This window comes from Vigna umbellata, chromosome 3 (genome assembly GCF_029865625.1).
Source record: "Vigna umbellata cultivar VRB3 chromosome 3, Vumbellata_1.0, whole genome shotgun sequence".
NCBI classification, from domain to species: domain Eukaryota; kingdom Viridiplantae; phylum Streptophyta; class Magnoliopsida; order Fabales; family Fabaceae; genus Vigna; species Vigna umbellata.
In genome coordinates this window covers 52,581,493-52,601,223 of record NC_142167.1, presented here as the reverse complement: position 1 = coordinate 52,601,223, position 19,731 = coordinate 52,581,493, and the positions used below count along the sequence as shown (strand labels likewise).

Genomic DNA, 19,731 nt, shown 5'->3' with positions numbered 1-19,731 from the left:
AACACATTGATTATTTTCATTCTCTTTCTACAAAACCAGCTGAAAGTGAGAAATCTCAACTGTTCTAAACAATTGTCATCATAGACCGACCTTCTGGATTTTAGATTATATTGTATATTAATAATATTCCGAGACCTCTGAATGTCTTTAAGTGTAAATGGCTTTAACACGACTTCATTAAGAAAAAAAGCTTAAAAAGGTCAAAGGTTCTCTTAAGAGAAGATTATCAATAAGCTTACAAAAGTTTTAGGCTTTTTTTTTTTTTTAACAAATCCCTATTCATCTGAAAAATAAAAGGTCCGCATGTAAATATGAAACAATACGTAACCACTGAATGAAACTAATTCATCCATCCATTCATATTATAATTCAAATATGGTACAGAAAATTCTTACATTCCTTTAAAACTCCCACTAATGACTACAACGTGAACAAATGCAACAATGTTAGTTGAAAGTCATGCATACACTATTTACATACAAATATGTGGCAGCTTACAAAAACCTATTATTCTAGGGTTTACTTAACAAAACTAAGAAAAAGGGTGAAAGAAACCGGAAAAACTTTAGGGGTACTAGTTACACAATCATACACCTAAAAAATATGTATAATAAATAAAAGGCAGCTGCGGCTTATCTGCCACTGATTAGCATATATATATATATATAAATGATACGACAAAAGAAGAATGATTCTGTGATCTTTGAGGCCAGTAAGGTTTGGAGACTAAAATAGTCGCAAGAAGATATCCTACCTACCTACAACCGAAGTATGGTTCGAAGTGTGTCAGAGAGATTTTGAATAGTTCGCTGCTCCTGGGTCGCTTGCAGCTCTTGCAGTGGCATATCCTCGTAACACCTAACAACAAGCAAAACAATTAGGCACAGAATATCAACATGAACATAGGAGGAGCTGAAAGGAATCACTGCATCAGGATATCCCGAGTCCTAAAATTGTTTGCTTAATTGACACGCCCATTGGTGAAATCTGGTACAGCTCTCCTATTTACGCATTTGAATAGATTAATGTTATTTTGTTCACGTCGAAATGGTAAAAGTTTTGCTGATCAAAAGTTTAAGAGACATACATCTTATGGTAAGCTAAAGCCTGTGCCAAATTCATAAGTGTTGAACTTGATGTCAACCTTTGGTAAATGCTTGGAGGAAGAGGCATCTGCTGCATCAATTGGAAAACAAACATAAATGGCCATAACAAGTGTAGTACACGTATACATACATGGGCAAATTCGCACCACACACAGTTACCTCATTTAGCGCTCTGCGGCCCTTCTTGGACTGTCCATCACCACTGAAAAGCTCTTGCAGTGCTTCCACTGTTCCGGTTCCACCAGTATCCTGTTGTAGGCCACCAAGTACGTTGTCTGACAAGAGAGCAATAGGTGATATATCTGTTGCCCTTAAGAATGGGATGGGCACAGTATTACCAGCAGCATAAATGGACCAGAGCTACATTGGCACAGAAATTGAATTAAAAAGGTAAGTCAGACACTGCAATCACACAAGACATTCATGACGGACAATATATATACATAATTAATGGAACAATTAATTCAAGAAACGAAAAGGGCTAGAAATCTGCCAAACAAAGGATTCAGGAAGATATACTTTTTGAAAAGCTAGAGGTAACAACTCTAATAACTAAAAACATCAAATTTTGCTCAAACAGGGTGATATCCCTTACAGAAAGGGTTTGACATCCGATGCGCAAATCAAATCACAAAAATACCTTATCTTGTAAAGCAAATGCTTTACGGCTGCCGGTTTCCCCCCTGAATATATCACTACCCATTCCAGCTGGTGCTCGATAACTACCTTTGATTCTGAGGCTCTGCTCAGTTGAATCACTAGCATAAGGTATAGATGATTGAATAGTATTGGTAGTAGCACTAGATCCTCTTAAAGAGGTGGTCTTCGTCAAGTCAACTTTCTGATTCTCAATCCTAAAAGATTATCCCAAAAGAAAGCAGACTGCGGTAAGACATGCAAAATGAAAAGGAAAAGAGAGGGACAGACTATAATATGAAAATGAAGTACAATTCACAAATTTGCAAAGCTAATACAGTTTGAATATCAGACCGAGAGAATAAAAGAAAACTGCCTTCTTAAAAAATACAGGTAGTGAAGACAGGTAAGTACCCAGAGTCAGCCAATCTGCCTCCTGTGCCACTTGGTACAGCAGAGTCGGAAACTGCAAAATCTGTATATTGTGTAGTCTTCTGATGTAACTCATCAGCATGGACTATAACAGTGCCAAAGTTGCCTGCCAATAATAATCCACATAAATCATAATATTCAACTCCTACATAAAACAAAAACAAGGTCTTCCATCATCCAAAATTTAAGAACTGTGTATTTTAGAAAAGAAATAAATTATAAGTCTAACCGTTTATATGGATTAAAGGAAGAAAATGGTAGGCGAATTTAGAAACAAAGATAAAATTGTGAACTCTTTGTTTCTACAGTTTTCTCTCACCATACCATACCATACCATACCATACCTTTTCTTTTCATTTTATCTTTTCAACCGAAGAGAAAATTAAAAACCATTTCCAATTTTCCCTCCCAATCAATATGCCAAGCAATATGAGACAGATGGAGGATTAGGGAACTTAGGTACAGGGTTTACCCTAGTAATCCCCAACCACATTGGTTTGCATGTCTGGAGTCTTTAACTCGAGGAATAACCAGAAAATTCTTTTAAATACGACATAGATTATTCAGTAACATTTCAGAAAAATCACAGTGCTTGAACAATGAATAAAACAATGATTAGAAGAAAAAAATAGGGCTTAATACAACCCCAAAAGCTAGGTAAAAAGGAAGGACAGTCCCAGCCTTATATGCAGTATTTTGCCTATATTATTTGTCAATGCATGAAATCTTAACAATCAAGACCAAAATTATAAACCATAATAAGCAAAACATCCAAGGAAAAACTGTAAACAATTGTTCAGTTGGAAGAGGTACTATACAAGAAGATAAACATTTTATATTATATGATAGTTGACTTCCAAGATATTCTCATACATACACAAAAGCATGCACAGCAAACATTCTAACATTAGGCGATAATCAAAATTGAGAAAAAATTGCCAATCCACAGACAAGATGCAAGAATCACATACCTTCACTCATGTCTACATCTTCCACCTCACGTAGCTTCCTCACAGTGCCACGTGATGACAAATTAGCAGCCCCTTCAACGCCAATGTTATGAGGTCTTGATGGAACAGTGTCTCCATATTCATCATTTGGTTTTGAAACTAGCTGGAAAAAAACGAAAACAAGAACATGTTAGTTATTTTAGGAAATATTCCATAACAGATTGTATCCCCTAAATCAAGGATATTTACTAGTGCTTTTTTCTCTGATATGAAACCCGCAAGTTATGGGCCTCTAGTTTATATATATATATATATATAATGCATGTATTATCAGAAAAAGAATAATTCATCAACCTCTTGAGACTAAAATGGGCTACTTCAGATTAAGAACTTGTGTTTTACATGGAAATTACTTTCTTTATTGAGTTTTACAATGTAGAAGGTAGATGGAACAAGATGCATGGATGTGCGTAAGAGGGAGGGAGTTTTTATCATACCTGATCTTCTGATGCTGCTGGAGCAAGTGTTTGCACCTGCAAAGCCATTGAAGCCCTGATTTCCCTTGCCTTCTCTAATTTTGGCAACATTGCAGCAGATCCAGTTTTCCACTTTTCAAAGAATTTGTGCTACACAGCAATAGAAAATAACTTTCACTTGATGCAAAATACATCATTGAAAAAAGTTTAAATATGTCATTGCAAACCAGATAGTAGCAAATCAAGGCATATATGTCTGGAGTTTTCTAGTCACCAATTATTATAAGTGTTGAATATAGTGAAAAACTATATGTGGGATTAATCTCCCTTGTGTTGAATACACACATAGAATTCTCTATTTATAATAGAAGAAATATAGACTAAGCCCAAAATACAAATAAGAAATAATAACAAACTAACTAAAGATAAAAGATAAATATAAAATAAAGATAATATATCAAACACTTTCCCTCAAACTAGTGCATACAAATCGTATGTACCAAGCTTGATACTAATATAATCTATAAAGACTTAAGGAAAATATGTGCTTTTCCACTCGAGTGATACCAAATTGCTAATTGTTACTATGGGATCATAGCCGACCGAACGGTAAGGGTGCAGAAGAGTCGTCCGACCGATGATACCTCTCAGGTCAATAAACCGACCGATTAAATCAGTCCGACCGATGATACCTCTCAGGTCAATAAATCGATCGGTTAAATCAGCCGTTAAGGTAATTAATAGTAATAACTGTCGGAGAGTTAATAAAAATAATTGACATTTATTGATAGTTAATATTGTAATTCATGGGTGGTTAATGAGTCAGACCTAACGGTAAGCTCATTGTAATTTATAAATATTTGTCTGACAAAAGGTACAAGTAACTTGAACTTGAACTGAAACTTAGAGCTCTGATAACTAAATCTTGATTACAAGATTATTAAAAAAGTCGCTGACTTGAGCGTCGGAGTGTCTTTTGCAGGCACCCTCCCCCGCGGCTTGGACAAGGAGAAGAGAGAAGACAACACAACTGGATCTCGGAACAGACAACTTTGAATGTTTTGGATTAGGGTTCTAAATCCTTCCGAAACACTAATGATTTGCAAAGGCGACATAGAAGACAAAATACCAACCCAGAAGACTTCCCTTGAGCAACAAATGTGGAAGGTTCTTCCATGTAAAAGGTGTTGAAAGCGCGTAGGAGCTCCGATGAAGGCGTTGTTGACGACACGGTGGTCACCTGACCGAGACTATCAAAACTGTGTGATCATCGGTTGAAACTGGAACTTCGGTAGTGGCAGCGGTAGATGACGACGATAAACAATGGCGCTGCCGGTACTGCTAGAAGGCGTCGCCGGTAGCGCTAGAAGGCGTCGCCGGTAGCGCTAGAAGGCCCTGCCACCGGCAGTGGTGGGTGTAGTGGTAGAGACAGCATAATTTTTTTCCTCAAAAGAACCAGACTCTAGATACCATGCTGAATATAGTGAAAAACCATATGTGGGAATACTCTCCCTTGTGTTGAATACACACATAGGATTCTCTATTTATAATAGAATAAATATGGAGTAAGCCCAAAATACAAATAAAAAATAATAACAAACTAACTAAAGATAAAAAAAAAATATAAAATAAAGATAATATATCTAACAATAAGCAACCGCCAAAAATAAAGCTCATGCTTAATAAGCTAAAGATAAAGGAAGCATTCAGGTCTCTGGGTACTGTGATGCAGATTGGGTAGGTTCGCCTATTGATAGATGGTCTATTACCGAATATTGTGTTTTCCTGGGAGAAAACATATTTCATGGAAAAGTAAGAAACAGAATGTAGTAGCTTGATCAATAGTTGAAGTCGGGGCAATGGTGTTACTAACATTTGAACTTATATATGGGTGAAGCAATTCCTTCAAGAGCTTAACTTCTGTGACATCCAGACTATGAAGATGTATTGCGATAATCAAGCTGCTCTCCACATTGCATCAAATCCAATGTTTCACGAAAGGACTAAACATATAAAAATTGATTGTCATTTTGTTCGTGAAAAGTTATTGACAAAAGAAATATGTACTGAGTTTGTTGGATCAAATGACCAATCAAATGACCAACTCGCAGATGTATTGACCAAGTCATTAAGGGGTTCTCGGATTGAGTTTATTTGTTCCAAGTTTGATACATACAATCTGTATGCTCCAACTTGAGGGAAAGTGTTAGAATAATTGCATCTATGTATCATCACTAAGCCTACTTAAGGGTAGTGTGCTAGTCTTTATGTGTAGTATCTAGAGTAGTACGTAGGTTTGCACCTAGGTGTCTATGGCAGACCCTTAATCTTCCATATACTTTTGTATCAGAGCTTTATTATAAATAGATAAAAGTGAGAGGGATCAATTAAGTCTTCTAGAAATATATTTTCTAGTTTCAATCTCAAGTTTCTTTATGTCCCTACGTGCCTATTAGATTTCTTTATAGAAGAAACTAACAAAAATGTATTCGGTCTTGAAGATACACTGAATATCCCTAATATTATTGATCTTAGGCAACAAACATAGGCAAAAACAATCCAGGGACAATGTTCCCTCCTACACAGGATAGTAATGATCCAAAAAACATCCCCTCACAACAGGGCCCCCTTTCACCGAAAGTCCCTCACCTAACAACCCAACCAACAACCTATTTTTTTATATGTTTCCTCCTAACATATGCATTCATTATTCTATCAGTATCCCCTTCAATTTATTGTTTGCTACCCAACTAACCCAATCCCATGATATTATTTTCACTTTCAATAACAATAATATTAACTTGCAAGATCAAATTACAAGTCATACAATTAGCATCGGATAAGAGTCACATGACCTTAACTATCTCTCCATCAGCATCGGTATGTGTATCTTTGCTCTCTCTAATAATGATTCATGCACAGATATTTCATCTCAGGTTGACAAAATTGCAAAAGATGGTTCCAAGTCTAAAATATTTGTCTACTTTTGAATTGAGTCATGACAGTTAGAAAAGGATATTCACCGGTCATTTCCTAGCAGTCTCAATAAACAAGTTTCATATCTTTTTTCTTTGGTTTACTCTGATATTTGAGGTCTTTACCATTCTATTACCCCACCAATATTTTATTATCTTAATGATTATTCTAGGTGTAGTTTGATTTGGTTAATGAAAAATCAACTAGAAGTGCTTTCTATATTTCAAACCTTTTTAATGAAACCAAAAACACGATTAGGTATATCCATGTTTTTCGTAATGATGATGCTTGTGAACATTTTTCTCATTAATTCCAGCGGTTTGTGGCATCTAGTGGTAGTTTTCACCCAATTTTGTGTCCACATACTGCTCAACAAAATGGAGTACCCAAATGCAATAACAAACATTGTGTTGAAGTATAGTGTCTTTATTATTATTAATATTTATGTTAGGGCTTTGTTAGGGGCTTCCCGCCCTTTTATTTTTCAGAACTACTGTCTCCTATAAATACAGTAGTAAGTTGTATTAGGCTCATTAAGTGAAAAATATAAGACTTTTCATCTTCTCTCAACTCTTCAAGTATTGTATTGTAACTATCAAACACTTCTTCAAAGTCATCTTTCTCACCATTTCTGGGAGGATGTTGTCCTTACAACATGTTATCATTAATTGGATGCCACCATTTCTCCTTAGTGATCAGGTTCCACACTTTACCCTTTTTCACAATCTCCTCCGTACTTCCTAGACATGTTTTATACATAACCTCACATATGCTCGGGATAAACTTTCTCCTCGATAGCTCAAATGTGTCTTTGTGGGATATCATCATTCTCTGAAAGGGTAATGACGTTTCTCTCCTAATCTTCATAGGTATTGTTTCTGCTACTGTCTCCTTTTATTGAGTATGTTTCGTACTATACACATGTTCCTTCTAATGACAAGATATGTAATCAGTTTCCCACCAATGCCAATCTTCCTTCATCACCATCAGATGACTATGCCATAACTCATGATGTTTCTCCAGCACCTCTTCAGGTACACTAGCGTCATTCACGGATTGAAATTCATGACGAGACCCATCTTCAACAGATAACAATATAGTGGAGGTCATGTCCGAATCCTTCCCCTACACTATCTCTCGTACTAGATCTGGTCTCATACCAGATCTGGTCTTTCAAAGCAGTGGTACTTGGAAATTGGCTCCTCTTCCAGTTAGCAAATAAATTGCTGGGTCTTATACACTTAAAACAAAACTTGATAGTAACATTGATTGCTATAAATCTTGGCTGGTTTCCATAGGAAACACAAATCTATGGTGAAGATTATACTAACACTTTATCTCCTATTGCCAAAATGACATTTATTTGACCTGTATTTTGCCTTGCAACTAATCACTACCAGACTCCGTTTCAGCCTAACATAACAAAAAATGCATTTATTTCATGGTGGTCTTTCTACAATAGTCTATACGAGCAACCTCCTACTATTTTAAGAAAAGATTGTGAACTAATTCAAATCTTTAGACATCCCCGTCAGTGCCTAATTCATCAAGCTTGTGAAAAGTTTCCAAAAGGTCTTGAAAGAGAACACCCTCCTCTTTCTAGAGATAGCAATTTATTTCAAGTAAATTTTTTAACTCTCTTTGTCAAGACCATTGAATGCAGTCGCAGAGATGCCGAAGTATATTAATATTAAGAATGATTCTGGAAAAGGCCTTGTTTATGAAGATGAAGGAACTACTCAAATTATTGGGTATTCTGACAAAATGGTAGGTCCACTCAATGTATTGTGTTCTTGGAGGTAATTTAATATTGTGGAAAAGTAAGCCACAAAATGTTATGGCAAAATTAAGAGCAGAAACAAAATATTGGGCAATGACAATAGTCATTCGTGAGCTCATATGGCTAAAACAACTTCTCAAAGAACTTAAATTTGAAGAAAGCTCCTAACTGCACCTTACATGTGACAACTAGGAAGAAATATTACACATTGTCTCTAATCCAACCTTTCATACAGAACCAAATATATTGAGATGTGACAAGTGGATGTCATCTCGTCTTTTTCTGTCTCTCGTTATATTTTCCTTCAAATATTTAACATATAAGGATAACTTCAAACAAAACTTACGACTCCCCATAATAGTAATTAAATTTGATTAGAAACAATATTACTAAGCATACCTTCAACATCTCAGATGCAGTAGGACGGAGCCGAGGCTCTTTGGTTAGGCACTTTGCAACAAAATCATGGAAATACAGAGACCTAAAGAGAAATTCAAATTCAAATCACTATCACATAAAGGTATCATCACTAATTAGAGACACTATCACATACACCAAGATATCACATTGGCAAATATAATAAGGGTAGTTTATGTTGCATTTATTACCATTAGCCAATGAAAGCACCAATCAAGCACTATTTTTTCTGGGTTAAGAAAAGAAATCTTATTAAGATCAAGCGAGGAGATCACAACGAATTTTTGGTACATCAAGTCCCTTCTCCTTAAATGCACCAACCTTTGTATTCTTAAACTTCAATACGACAGTGAATCACCATTTGAATGGATGTGCTATATTCATGAACTAGGAAGTGGGAAGGAGCAAAGAATGTATGAAATTTTGTTTGTGTAGGATAATATATGAGTTTCTGGCCGATACATGACTTTATAACATGTAGAATAGATATACAACTAATAGGAGATAGCACCTAGCTAACAACACAATTCAAGATAAAAAGTTATGCTTTCAAATTTACAAGTGGTTTCCATTCAACATCATCTCAATATAAATAAAGTATCAAAGGCAAAAATTGTATAGTAGAAGAATTGCAGCATGCAATTACACCCTACTGGCTTTACAAAAATATAAAATGAGCACAACATAAAACATAATATATAGCACATGGAAAAAGATCATTAGAATTATCTAAACTAGAATTCATTCTAGATCATCAAATGATGACTCTTCAAGCTCACTTATTAAAAAATGAGAAAATGTAAAGCTTGGATGACAACAGACTATAGAAACAAACCATTTTTCTTTATCCTCAAGCATCGGAGCTGGTTCAATTGATATCATGAATAAAACCTACAATTATAAAAGAAATAAAAAAAATTATTATACACTGTATCCCCTCAAAGAAAAGAGAGAAAAACAAACATGCCTTCATAAATGCCAAATAAACGATAAAATAACCAAGAGTTTATTATTAAATAATAAAGTAGGGAGTAAGATACTCATTCTAAAAAGAGTAACCCTGGTTAATTTATTTTACAACAGCCAATCACTAAGCTTGTTAATTACAAGTTTTTTCTTTATTGCTTTATTGTCAAGGCAGAAGAAAGTCAGAGGATCGTCATGCTTAATGGAGGAACCTCCAACACAAGCTTTGCCATGACAATAGTAAATCAATGAGTAAGTCCTCTGGATCATATACCATTTCCATAAGAGGTAAGAGTTCATTGAATATGGTTGTCCATGTGTCCCAAGGTGTTTGGATTCTTGATTCAAGAACAATTGATCACATGATTCCATTTCCTATGCTTTCAACTTATATGTCAAAATGAATACAAAACAACTCATTATAGTGGAAAATTGTGATAGTATACCCATATGTGGTTCTTCTCGGAATATAATGTTAGAATCATCTATTGAATTAGAAAAGACTTTAGTAACATTTCCTATTTAGTAAAAGACTTTAGTAACATTTCCTATTTAGTAACATTTTTCTCGTCTTATTGTGTCTTCCAGGACCTTCTACAAGGAAGATGATATTAACTGCTAAGAAGCAAAGTGGTTTTATGTCCAAACAACACAAGGGGGTCATAAGCCAACAAAGCAACAATAGAAACATGCACAAATTCCCAACAAGGCTTTCATCATAGAAGACTATCCCATCCAAATAAACAGAGTAATTTTTCTTTTGATTTAATTCACTTTGATGTTTGGGATCCTGTTTTACGGCAATATAGTTTGTTAATTTTTATTGATGATTGCACCCATGTTGCATGGACATATGTTATGAAAAGTCTGAGGTATTTCAAAACTTGCTGACTTTATTTGTCTTATCAAAAGTCAATTTAGAAAAAAATATAAAATTAGGTCCAATAAAGGTACTAAATATGTAGATCATGAATGCTCCAAATTTTTGCTCCTTAATGGTATTGTTCCAATATTTTCATCAGGGGTCACGGATATTTACCGCCATCCAATATCAATAAAATGAGTTTTATCTAATTTATTATGTTTTTTTCCCATCAACTTCACCATCATCTCGGTAATTAACTTCATTACTATGTTCTTATTATTGATGGTGATTATGTATATAAAACAAGACATTATTTCTCAAGAATTTCTTCGATCTTTTTATGTTTGCAGGACTTGAAGATTTAGAGTTGCTGAAAATGCTTGACTGGATGATTTCGCTCAGCAGCAATATGCATATATAGATTAGCAAAAAGAGCATACAAAAAGGTTCATAGGACAAGTTCAGGCTAGTAGAATCTGTAACTACATAAAGATTGTTCAGCTACATAGAAAACAGCTTCAGAAAGCTTAGCCAGATTACTTTTCCGATTGCAGTTACAACTAGTCTTTTCTCAGTATTATTTCACGTACAGCAGATACAACCAGTCTCTAAACAGAGAGCATTTATGGTGGTATAAATTATTTAGTTGCATTCTAATATTTAATATAGCAGCCTCCCCTACTACTGTCCTGACAAAGCATTTTAGAGTTCACCGCTACATGCTGCTATACGAGAACTTTTCAGCCTTGTTCTGAATTCTAATACAACTAAAATCTAGATTCTCTTTCATGACTAATCAATATTTCAAACTGTCACCATAAAGCTATCCAATATTACAATATCCATAAACTCACCTATTCAATTACTCTTCTATTTATATCAGTCAATCTTATGTTTCTCCTTCCTAATTCACCCATTCAAATATTAAAATTTATCCTAACTAACTGAAAACATGAAACAATAGGTGAAACAACAAATAATCCAAACATTTTAAGAACATCAAGATATATTACCAGTTGAATATTACTTATGAGAAGGAGGCAGGGGAAAAATAGATCATATGTTATCAATAAAACAACAGTCAATAACAAATATGTATGAAGTTACTAACCCTCATTGGATGTACGTCAGATCTTGGAGGAACACCCTGAAAATTGAGGTAACAGACTTCAAGCATCACTAAGAATGACAATGAGTTATTTTTCTAATGCAACATCAGGATAAAAAATATCTAATATAAATTTTTTTATCCAACTGCATTATATGAAACTGTAAATAACAGCCCACAAATAATCACCAATCCATGTAAAGATAGGAAATTTCTTCATAACACCTATAAACTTAAACTTCATGGAAGAAAGGAAAAAAGAGGAGGGGGTAAAAGATTATCCAGAACATTGTTTATCCCGTTGAGTGCTTGGGCTTAAACTTTGCCTGCTGGAAAAGCCACCTTAGTTAAAGTCACCCCTCACCTGCCTTAGTTGTGACCTCTTTGGAGGTTGCCTTAATTGCATTCTCCAGGTGGTGGTTTAGCCTCAGTCTCAAATCATCTAGTGATATGGCTAAAATAGAAAATAGAAGTGGGATGCAAACCCAAAAATCTAAGATAGTACAAAGCCCATCCTAGATCCATTTGCCGTGCTCCAGGCTTAAAGTCCTGGACATGAAGGGGACTGTTGGAAAGCCACCTTAATTGCAGTCAGCCCAAGCCCACCTTAGTTAGAGCCACTTTAAGGGTGGCCTAAGCGGCAATCTCTAGGGTTGTGGTTTAGTCTCAAATCTACTAGTGATAAGGCTAAAAATATTGAGTGGAGTGAAAACTTCCCCTTACAAGATAGCTTTATGAGGTTGGGTCAAGACCAAACCCAGAAAATCTAAGACCACCTTATAGGCTATAATCACCTTTAAAAGTGTTAAATTGGCAATACCTTGCACAAGGTGGAAGCATAAAAAGCGAAAGAAAAAGGTAACCCACATTGGATTAATTACCAATCTACTTGGAAGATCTAGAATAAAAACACAAGCACTGGATATACCTCAGCCATTTCAATAGCAGACACACCAAGAGCCCAAACATCAACCTGAAAATCATATTTAAATAAATGTAACCACATCAAAATATGGATGACTCCAATAATTTAATCATATAATGTAAAACATTATCATTGGCAATATGCATTTTTCTAGACTCTGATTAACAACACATTGGGAACAGTGCTGGAACAAAATATTTCTGTAAAATAACATAAAGGTCCTCGTTTTTTCTTAATTAAATTTTTTAAAACGTATACTAGATAAATCACAGTCAATTATACTAAAATTTTTTATGTTAAGCTCTTGAACTTAATTCTTCCCATTAACTTTATATTCAACTTGAGCAAATAAACAGTTCACATTCCTTGAAACTCTTTGTTATGGCCATGAAACATTTCTTGTTTGGTATGTTAATGAGATGCAAGGTTTGGTATCTCCTTTACTGAATTATAATGAAGACTACTTTGGCTAATATTGTTGCAGTGATGATGGTATCGTGTGATGGGTTTCACTAATTGCGGTGTCTCTAGTGGTTAGGTCACTCATTGTGCTTCCAGTTCAGGCCGTGATTGTGGTGGTGGTAAATTTGTTAATTCTCAATGTTAGATCTGCCTTAAGTTTGGCCACACATCAAATGACTGTCATTTTAGATATGATATTTCTTATCAGCCTCATAAGTCAATGTATTTCATTGATCCAGCTACACAACAATATATTCCTTATTCTGCTACATCCTATAAAATCTCAAATACTTGGGTCAATCCTAATATTTAGTCTCCAAACACTGCCCAGCCAAGAGCGTGCAATGTTAACAAACTCATTCTCAAGAAACCGGAAATGCTTCTTGGATACCAGATTCTAGTGCAAGCTTTCATGTGACTGGTGAACCACAACATATCAAACAACTTATTCATTTTGATGGTCTGGATCAAATATTCATAGGCAATGGTGAAAGTTAAAGTATTTATGGTGTTGGTTTCTCTTTATTTGTGTCACCTCATGATTCACGCATCACCTCTAAACTAAACAAATTGTTACATGTTTCTTCTATTCCTAAAAACTTGTTAAAGTATTCGCCAATTTGCCAAAGATGATTTAGTTTTGCTAGAATTTAATCCTGAAAAGTGTCTTGTCAAATATCAAGGGAAAAATAAAGTTCTTTTTCAAGGAATTATTGGTGTTAATGGACTTCATTCCTTTCATAATCTTAAGCTTCTTATTTCAGCAATGGACGGTGTACACTTTTTGCTTTCAGTAACTGAAACAATTGGTGCATAATTAGACAAAAGTCCTTCAAGAATTGCATCAACATATTCTTTATTACAGACCAGAACTCCAACACCAGCTAGCTAATCAACAAACTCTTAATCTTGAAGATAATTGTTAGAGATTCCATATCAACTTGATATATGACCAAATTATAGTATCCAACTGGGTGTGAGTTTCACCTTACAAGACAGTTTTGTAAGGTTAAATACTTTTAAGACCATATAGAACATATCGAGGACCTATCCTAGCAAGCTTAGTTGGGCTCATTGTAACACCCACTACTGAACCACCTATAAACATTTAGTCCTACATTCAAGATGTCCAATCCTCAAGATGAGCAGTGTGTAAAAAATCTCACATCAACTAATGATATGGTCAATGTAGCACATAATTGGGTGCTAACAAGTTGATTTTGCGAAGTTGAGCTAAGTTTAAAGTCTATTTTCTAAGAATACTCTTCCACTAATTTGGAAACAAGCAAAATGTACACATCACGTATGCATGGAAGCATGTGAGATTTTATTTAAAGACCAAAACATTCATGAACTTCTCCCAAAGCCCATAGGAGTGACTCGACCCAAGAACTTGACACAACTGACTTAGAGAAAATAGATTGAAGTCAAACAAGTAACATTTGGTCTTCAACTCCCCTTGCTTCATACTTCAGATTAATTAGATCAAGGGTACAATCATCTTCAATGAGATAATGTGGTGGAACTGGGTGATTCACGACAAATCACTATAGCTTATGCAATTTTATTATCGGTTCAACATGTTATTTGTAATGGAGAAATTTCAAGTCATCAAGCTTTCACAAATGGAGGTTGGAAATGACTGCGAAGCAAATGCCATGGAAACAAAACAAGACGTTGCCAAGAAGACACTGCCAAGAGAAGTCGACATGAAAATAAACTTGCAATGAGGAACTTGCTAAGAGGAACCCTAGAACTTGAGAAGAGGAACGTCAAAATATGGCTCTAGATACCATGTGAAAGGAACTTAATGATTTTATAACAAATTGAATTGTATTCAATCTTTATACTGAAATAAGAAGCTTACAAAAGTATTTGTAGGTAACCGCTTGCAACATAAGATATAGCTATTAGTAATAGCTTATAGATCTCCAACAAATTATGTACAAAATATAACTAAGTATACACTCTAACATGCTTAAACTAACATCGTCATTAACATCTTTCAATTCATTGGGCATCATCAACTAGGCTTTAATCAGCTTTTTTCATTATTTATCACTGCTTAATCTTTCAAAGAGATTTGTTCTCAAGTATATCACTAGACTGCCACACTACAATTAGCAATATTTTGAAAAAGTTTATAAGGCAAATACTTCAATGATGAACTCCAACTATTATATTCATATATAATAATTACTTCCTATACTTCAACATCACTTACCTCCAATAAAAACTTTATGTATTACTGTTTCTGATTATTTGAACCACTAACATATGAAAAATATTGTAGTTTCCAGTTCAAAAAAATTCCTTCATCCACTTCATTCAATGATTATCAAGCAAACAAAACATAAAGGTCGAACTTTCACATTTTGAAGGAGGTCCATGACGTAGCATGGAAGAAGAATTTTGAAACCCACTAGTATCAAATTAATTTTTATTTGTCCAAATTTAAATATACATATTTAAATACTGTTTTCTGGCAGTATAGTGTGCAACTTTTTCTCCTAACTCCTTAACCTAAGAACAATCTACAGAAGAAAAGGAAGGGCAGATGGAAATAAAGCATGGAGGAGATGACAGTGAAATAAAAAAATTATGCAACCAAGTAAACAAGGTTCACAATTTTAGAAAAACACAATACCTTTCCATCATAGCGACTTTCCTGAATAACTTCTGGAGCCATCCAATGAGGAGTTCCAATGAACTATAAGCACATTAAATAGAAATAAAAAAAAAATCTTATAAGATAAAAGGAATGAATGACATGTCCATTTAAGAAGCATTCTAAATCAACTTCTTTAGAATATGAGTGCATGTCATTTTCAAGAATTCTCAAGGGCATGTACAAGGTAAACAACAACTCACTGAAGCCAAAGTTTTCGGCCAAATACTTTTGGATATAATTATAAGCTCATATTACTCTCAAGTAACTACAGTGGGACTAAAAACAACTGTGTGTGTAGCCACAACAGGTGGCAGGCGGGGATTTGAATATGTCCCACAAGGTTAATCAGAAACAAGTGCCCCAAAAATCTGAGTAAAGAAATGATAGAACAAATTCAATTCAAAATATGTGTACTTGTATTCAAAGCCAATCCCACTAGAAGGATATTCATGCAATGCACATAATACAACCATCTCCAACTCCTTTTAGGATGCAATTTGATAGAAATAACATACTTAATAAACAACTTAATGGCACCCACCTATTTAACATGGTTCCAAAACTGAAATAATGTGATGTAAATCAAAATACTTGATTCATGACCCCTTTCTATTTATTAAAAAAATAATAATCTTGCATCTAGCGATAACCCCAGCATGTAAGGATTCAAAACCATGTTCTTAGTCCTACTCTTCCCTTCATTAATCAGACAGAATAACATTCTGATAGTTGCTTTTATTATGAATTGCTTGAAAGGAAAAACTATCAGCCCACTTTATTTAAATACATAACATGCAAATCAAGATTCCCTACATCATAGGGACTGAAATCAGTAACAATTAGCATTTCTATTCTATATGGGGAAAAAATTAAAATAATCAAGTAATAATAACAAAAGAATACAAATCATAATAAATAAAAATAATGTTATCGCATCAACTACCGTATTCCGCTTTGACATGGTCCTTGTAAGCTGTGCAGCAACACCAAAATCCCCTGCTCAAGAAACCTAGAGTTAAAATATAATTGAACAAAAACTCTAGAGTTGAAAATGTAAATTGTATTTCCAAAAAGCTGATTACAAACAAAAAGGATTCCAGCCATTGATCGTGTATTTGCACACTGAAAAGAAATATGCTCAATTCGAACACACTTTTTTTCGATACTGGGGCAATCAACTGTTACTAGGAGGTAACTATTTTAGAGATCCTAATGTAATGTTATGAAAATGAGTTTGAAGAATCTCTGTTGCAGAGATGTTTGTTTGAGGCAAATATTGAGATCATCAATCCTTATAAGTTGTCTCATCCTCTTTCTCTTGTCACTGTTTTTTTGGGTGACCGATTCTTTCAGTTAAGAATCTTCAGTACACCATGGGAAGAGATAGAATATCCCATCTCAAGATACAATCACTACTTCATTCAAGGTTTTTCTGTTGCTTCACTACTCAGTTAATTGTAGCTACTTGCTAGCTAAGCATTCAAGGCAAAAATTATTACACAAATTTAATGAATGAATGACATTTCTTTGAGAGGGGAGGGTAACAAAGAATATTCAACTCCTCTAAGGCATATTGCTATTATAGTTCTCATTTGCAAAGAAACAATATGACAATCATCATATAACTTTTGTACTCACCTAGCTTGACATCCCCTTGCTCAGTTAATAAGATATTCCCACCTTTGATGTCTCTATGGACTTTAAAAATTGAGTGCAGATAATCAAGACCCTACACATGATTAGATAAACTATTAGGGGCTAAACTAAACAAAAGTAACATACAGACACAGCAGAAACCTTGGTTCAAACAAATCTATTGAAGTACTTTGCTCTCTAAATTCTATCAAAATCAATTAATTATTCTTAAAATTGAAAACTTGGTAGAAGTCAAACAATCAGTGCTAACGAAGCCCATCAGCTATACCTTCAGTGCTTCTCTACAGATATATGCTATTTGACCTTCATCCAGTGACTCGTCAGTCACACCCATTAAATCAGCAACACTACCACCACCACAGTATTCCATCACTATCTGCCAAAAACTTAATCAGAATTCAGATAACACATTTTAACAGGCAAAATCAAACTCGTAACTAGAATCAAGCAAATTTGTACAAAAGCATAGAGAAAGACAATTGATAAGAATTAAGAAGGGAGTCCTAGTGAAAGAACCAAGAGCAAACAAAAGCCAAAAGAACAATCTTGCCAATCTAGAGTAAAAATTAGCCAATCACCACCACAGCCCCAAGGAAGCCCAAACAAACAAAAATATGTCACCATTAAACCAAAGTCACAAGAATACTCTAAATATAAAGAGTTTCACAAAGTCAGTGTTACATAACAAGCTAAGGAACTCTTACCCAAAGATACTCTTCTCCTTGATAGCTTCCAAGATAACGGACAACATTAGGATGATTACATTGTTGTAACATTTCAATCTCACCACGGATTTCCTCATACCCCTCCTCCTTAATAACCATACAAAAAGTCATTCTCAACGGTTCAAACTTAGTCTAATAAAAACACCATAACACAGACATCAAGCAACCTAAACTCACCCCTTCGGATAACGATATCACTTTGATGGCAACCATCTCCGAGGTTTTCAAATCCCTTGCTTTGTAAACAGCTCCATAGGACCCCTTCCCTGCATTCCATCATCCCCAACACAAACACCACAATAATTCTCAATGCGAGAAAAGCATAACACGAATGAAAAATTAAAAGAATGGACTCGGCAAAGTAAGAAATTGAACGAATGAACTCGAATGGCTCTACCAAGTTCATTGAGCAATTCGTATTTAATCGTTGGGTCCTCTCTGGTAATACTTTCAGGAATCGAACTCGTCGAAACCTTCGTCGTTATCGAGTGATGCCTCCCCTCATCGTTCTGCGAAGATCCACTTCCCTTTCTCTGCTTTCCGAATCCAAAATCCCCCATCCCCTGCATGCTCGCCACCGCTCTCCCCATCGTCGAACCGACACCGCCGCTGCCCCCGGAGGACCGTCGTACAACTGTTCCGCTTACCGACTCTCTCTCGCCAGACTTCACCGTCGAACGAACGACGAATGTCGAGAATCCGCCACTATCGTCCTCCTCATCACCGTCGTCTTCCCCTTCGCCGAATCTATTCATAGGACTCGCCTGAGACGAACTCCGAGACTTCCACGGCGGCGAAGCCAAGCTGGAAGAAGGGCGATCGTTATGCCGTCTACGGTCGCTCTTCACGATCATGGTGCCGAAGTCGCCAGCGTCGTCGTCATCGTCGTCATCGTAGTCCAGCGGCGCTCCGCCGCCGAAGTCCTTGGGGAGGTGCTTGAGAAGCGGAGGGAGAGAGGAGTATTCGTCGTCGTCGTCGTCGCGGCCGTTGTCTTTGTACACCATGGTCGCGTAAGGATCTTCATGCGGCTGCGCGCCGCCGGATTTCCGCCGGCGATTAGTCTCTACGCCGTCGTCGTCATCGCCTTCGTCATCGTGAACCACGAAGGTTGAGTATATGTCGGGTTTAGAACGGGATTTTCGCATTCCCGACCGGAAAGAGCTCCGATCCATTTTTCCACTCCGAGCAGGTATAACAGAGTGAAAAAAAGGAATCAATCCTTTTCACTCAACTTGCCGTCACCGTGACGGAGAATGCCTACGATGTTTACTGGCTTTTTATTGGGCCTGCTCTATTTGGGCTTTATCTCTTTTATTTTTACTTACACCATCTCCGTTACTTTTTTGAGGGTTACTCCCTACACCACCACACATTCCTTCCTGTACCACCACACTTTTTTTAAATTCCAAAACTATCTTTTATATTTTAAAATATCTTACACCTCCTCTTTTTTCTTGAACGGATGTCGACATCTGTTGAAGAAAAAATTCTTCAACGGATGTGCCACATCCGTGGATTCCCACATCCGTTTAATTTTTTTTTTTAAGTTTTTAGTTTTTTTAAGTTTTTAAATTAATATA

The 19,731-nt window shown here is 35.6% G+C and overlaps 1 protein-coding gene across 4 annotated transcripts; it reads right to left on the bottom strand.

Annotated features, from left to right (window-relative positions):
- Positions 1–335: 335 nt before the first annotated feature.
- On the bottom strand, positions 336–19,395 carry SIK1 (Protein kinase superfamily protein). 4 transcript variants are annotated; one of them, XM_088111075.1, is made up of 18 exons: positions 18,549–19,394; positions 18,329–18,417; positions 18,131–18,238; positions 17,695–17,802; positions 17,409–17,499; positions 16,714–16,766; positions 15,747–15,809; positions 12,641–12,685; positions 11,716–11,751; positions 9,609–9,664; positions 8,756–8,837; positions 3,622–3,750; positions 3,146–3,287; positions 2,157–2,280; positions 1,747–1,960; positions 1,266–1,466; positions 1,088–1,176; positions 336–858 (listed from the first exon to the last, which is right to left on the bottom strand). In XM_088111075.1, exons 1-18 carry the CDS (start codon positions 19,321–19,323, stop codon positions 759–761), a joined length of 2,505 nt encoding a protein of 834 aa, XP_087967201.1. In that variant the 5' UTR covers positions 19,324–19,394; the 3' UTR covers positions 336–758. The 4 variants fall into 4 exon arrangements, with proteins under 4 accessions (XP_087967201.1, XP_087967202.1, XP_087967203.1 ...); XM_088111076.1 differs by having other exon boundaries at positions 1,088–1,173; XM_088111077.1 differs by lacking the exon at positions 336–858 and adding an exon at positions 865–1,001 and having other exon boundaries at positions 18,549–19,395.
- Between the last annotated feature and the right edge of the window lie 336 nt (positions 19,396–19,731).

What these genes read in the sequence shown, in the direction of transcription:
- SIK1 (XM_088111075.1), bottom strand. Translation starts at nt 19,323, where the DNA reads ATGGATCGGAGCTCTTTCCGGTCGGGAATGCGAAAATCCCGTTCTAAA. An exon ending in AGATGTAGACATGAGTGAAG is followed by an intron (nt 2,281 to 3,145) that starts GTATGTGATTCT and finishes TATTATTGGCAG; the next exon opens with GCAACTTTGGCACTGTTATA. An exon ending in GCTTTAGCTTACCATAAGAT is followed by an intron (nt 859 to 1,087) that starts GTATGTCTCTTA and finishes GCTTGTTGTTAG; the next exon opens with GTGTTACGAGGATATGCCAC.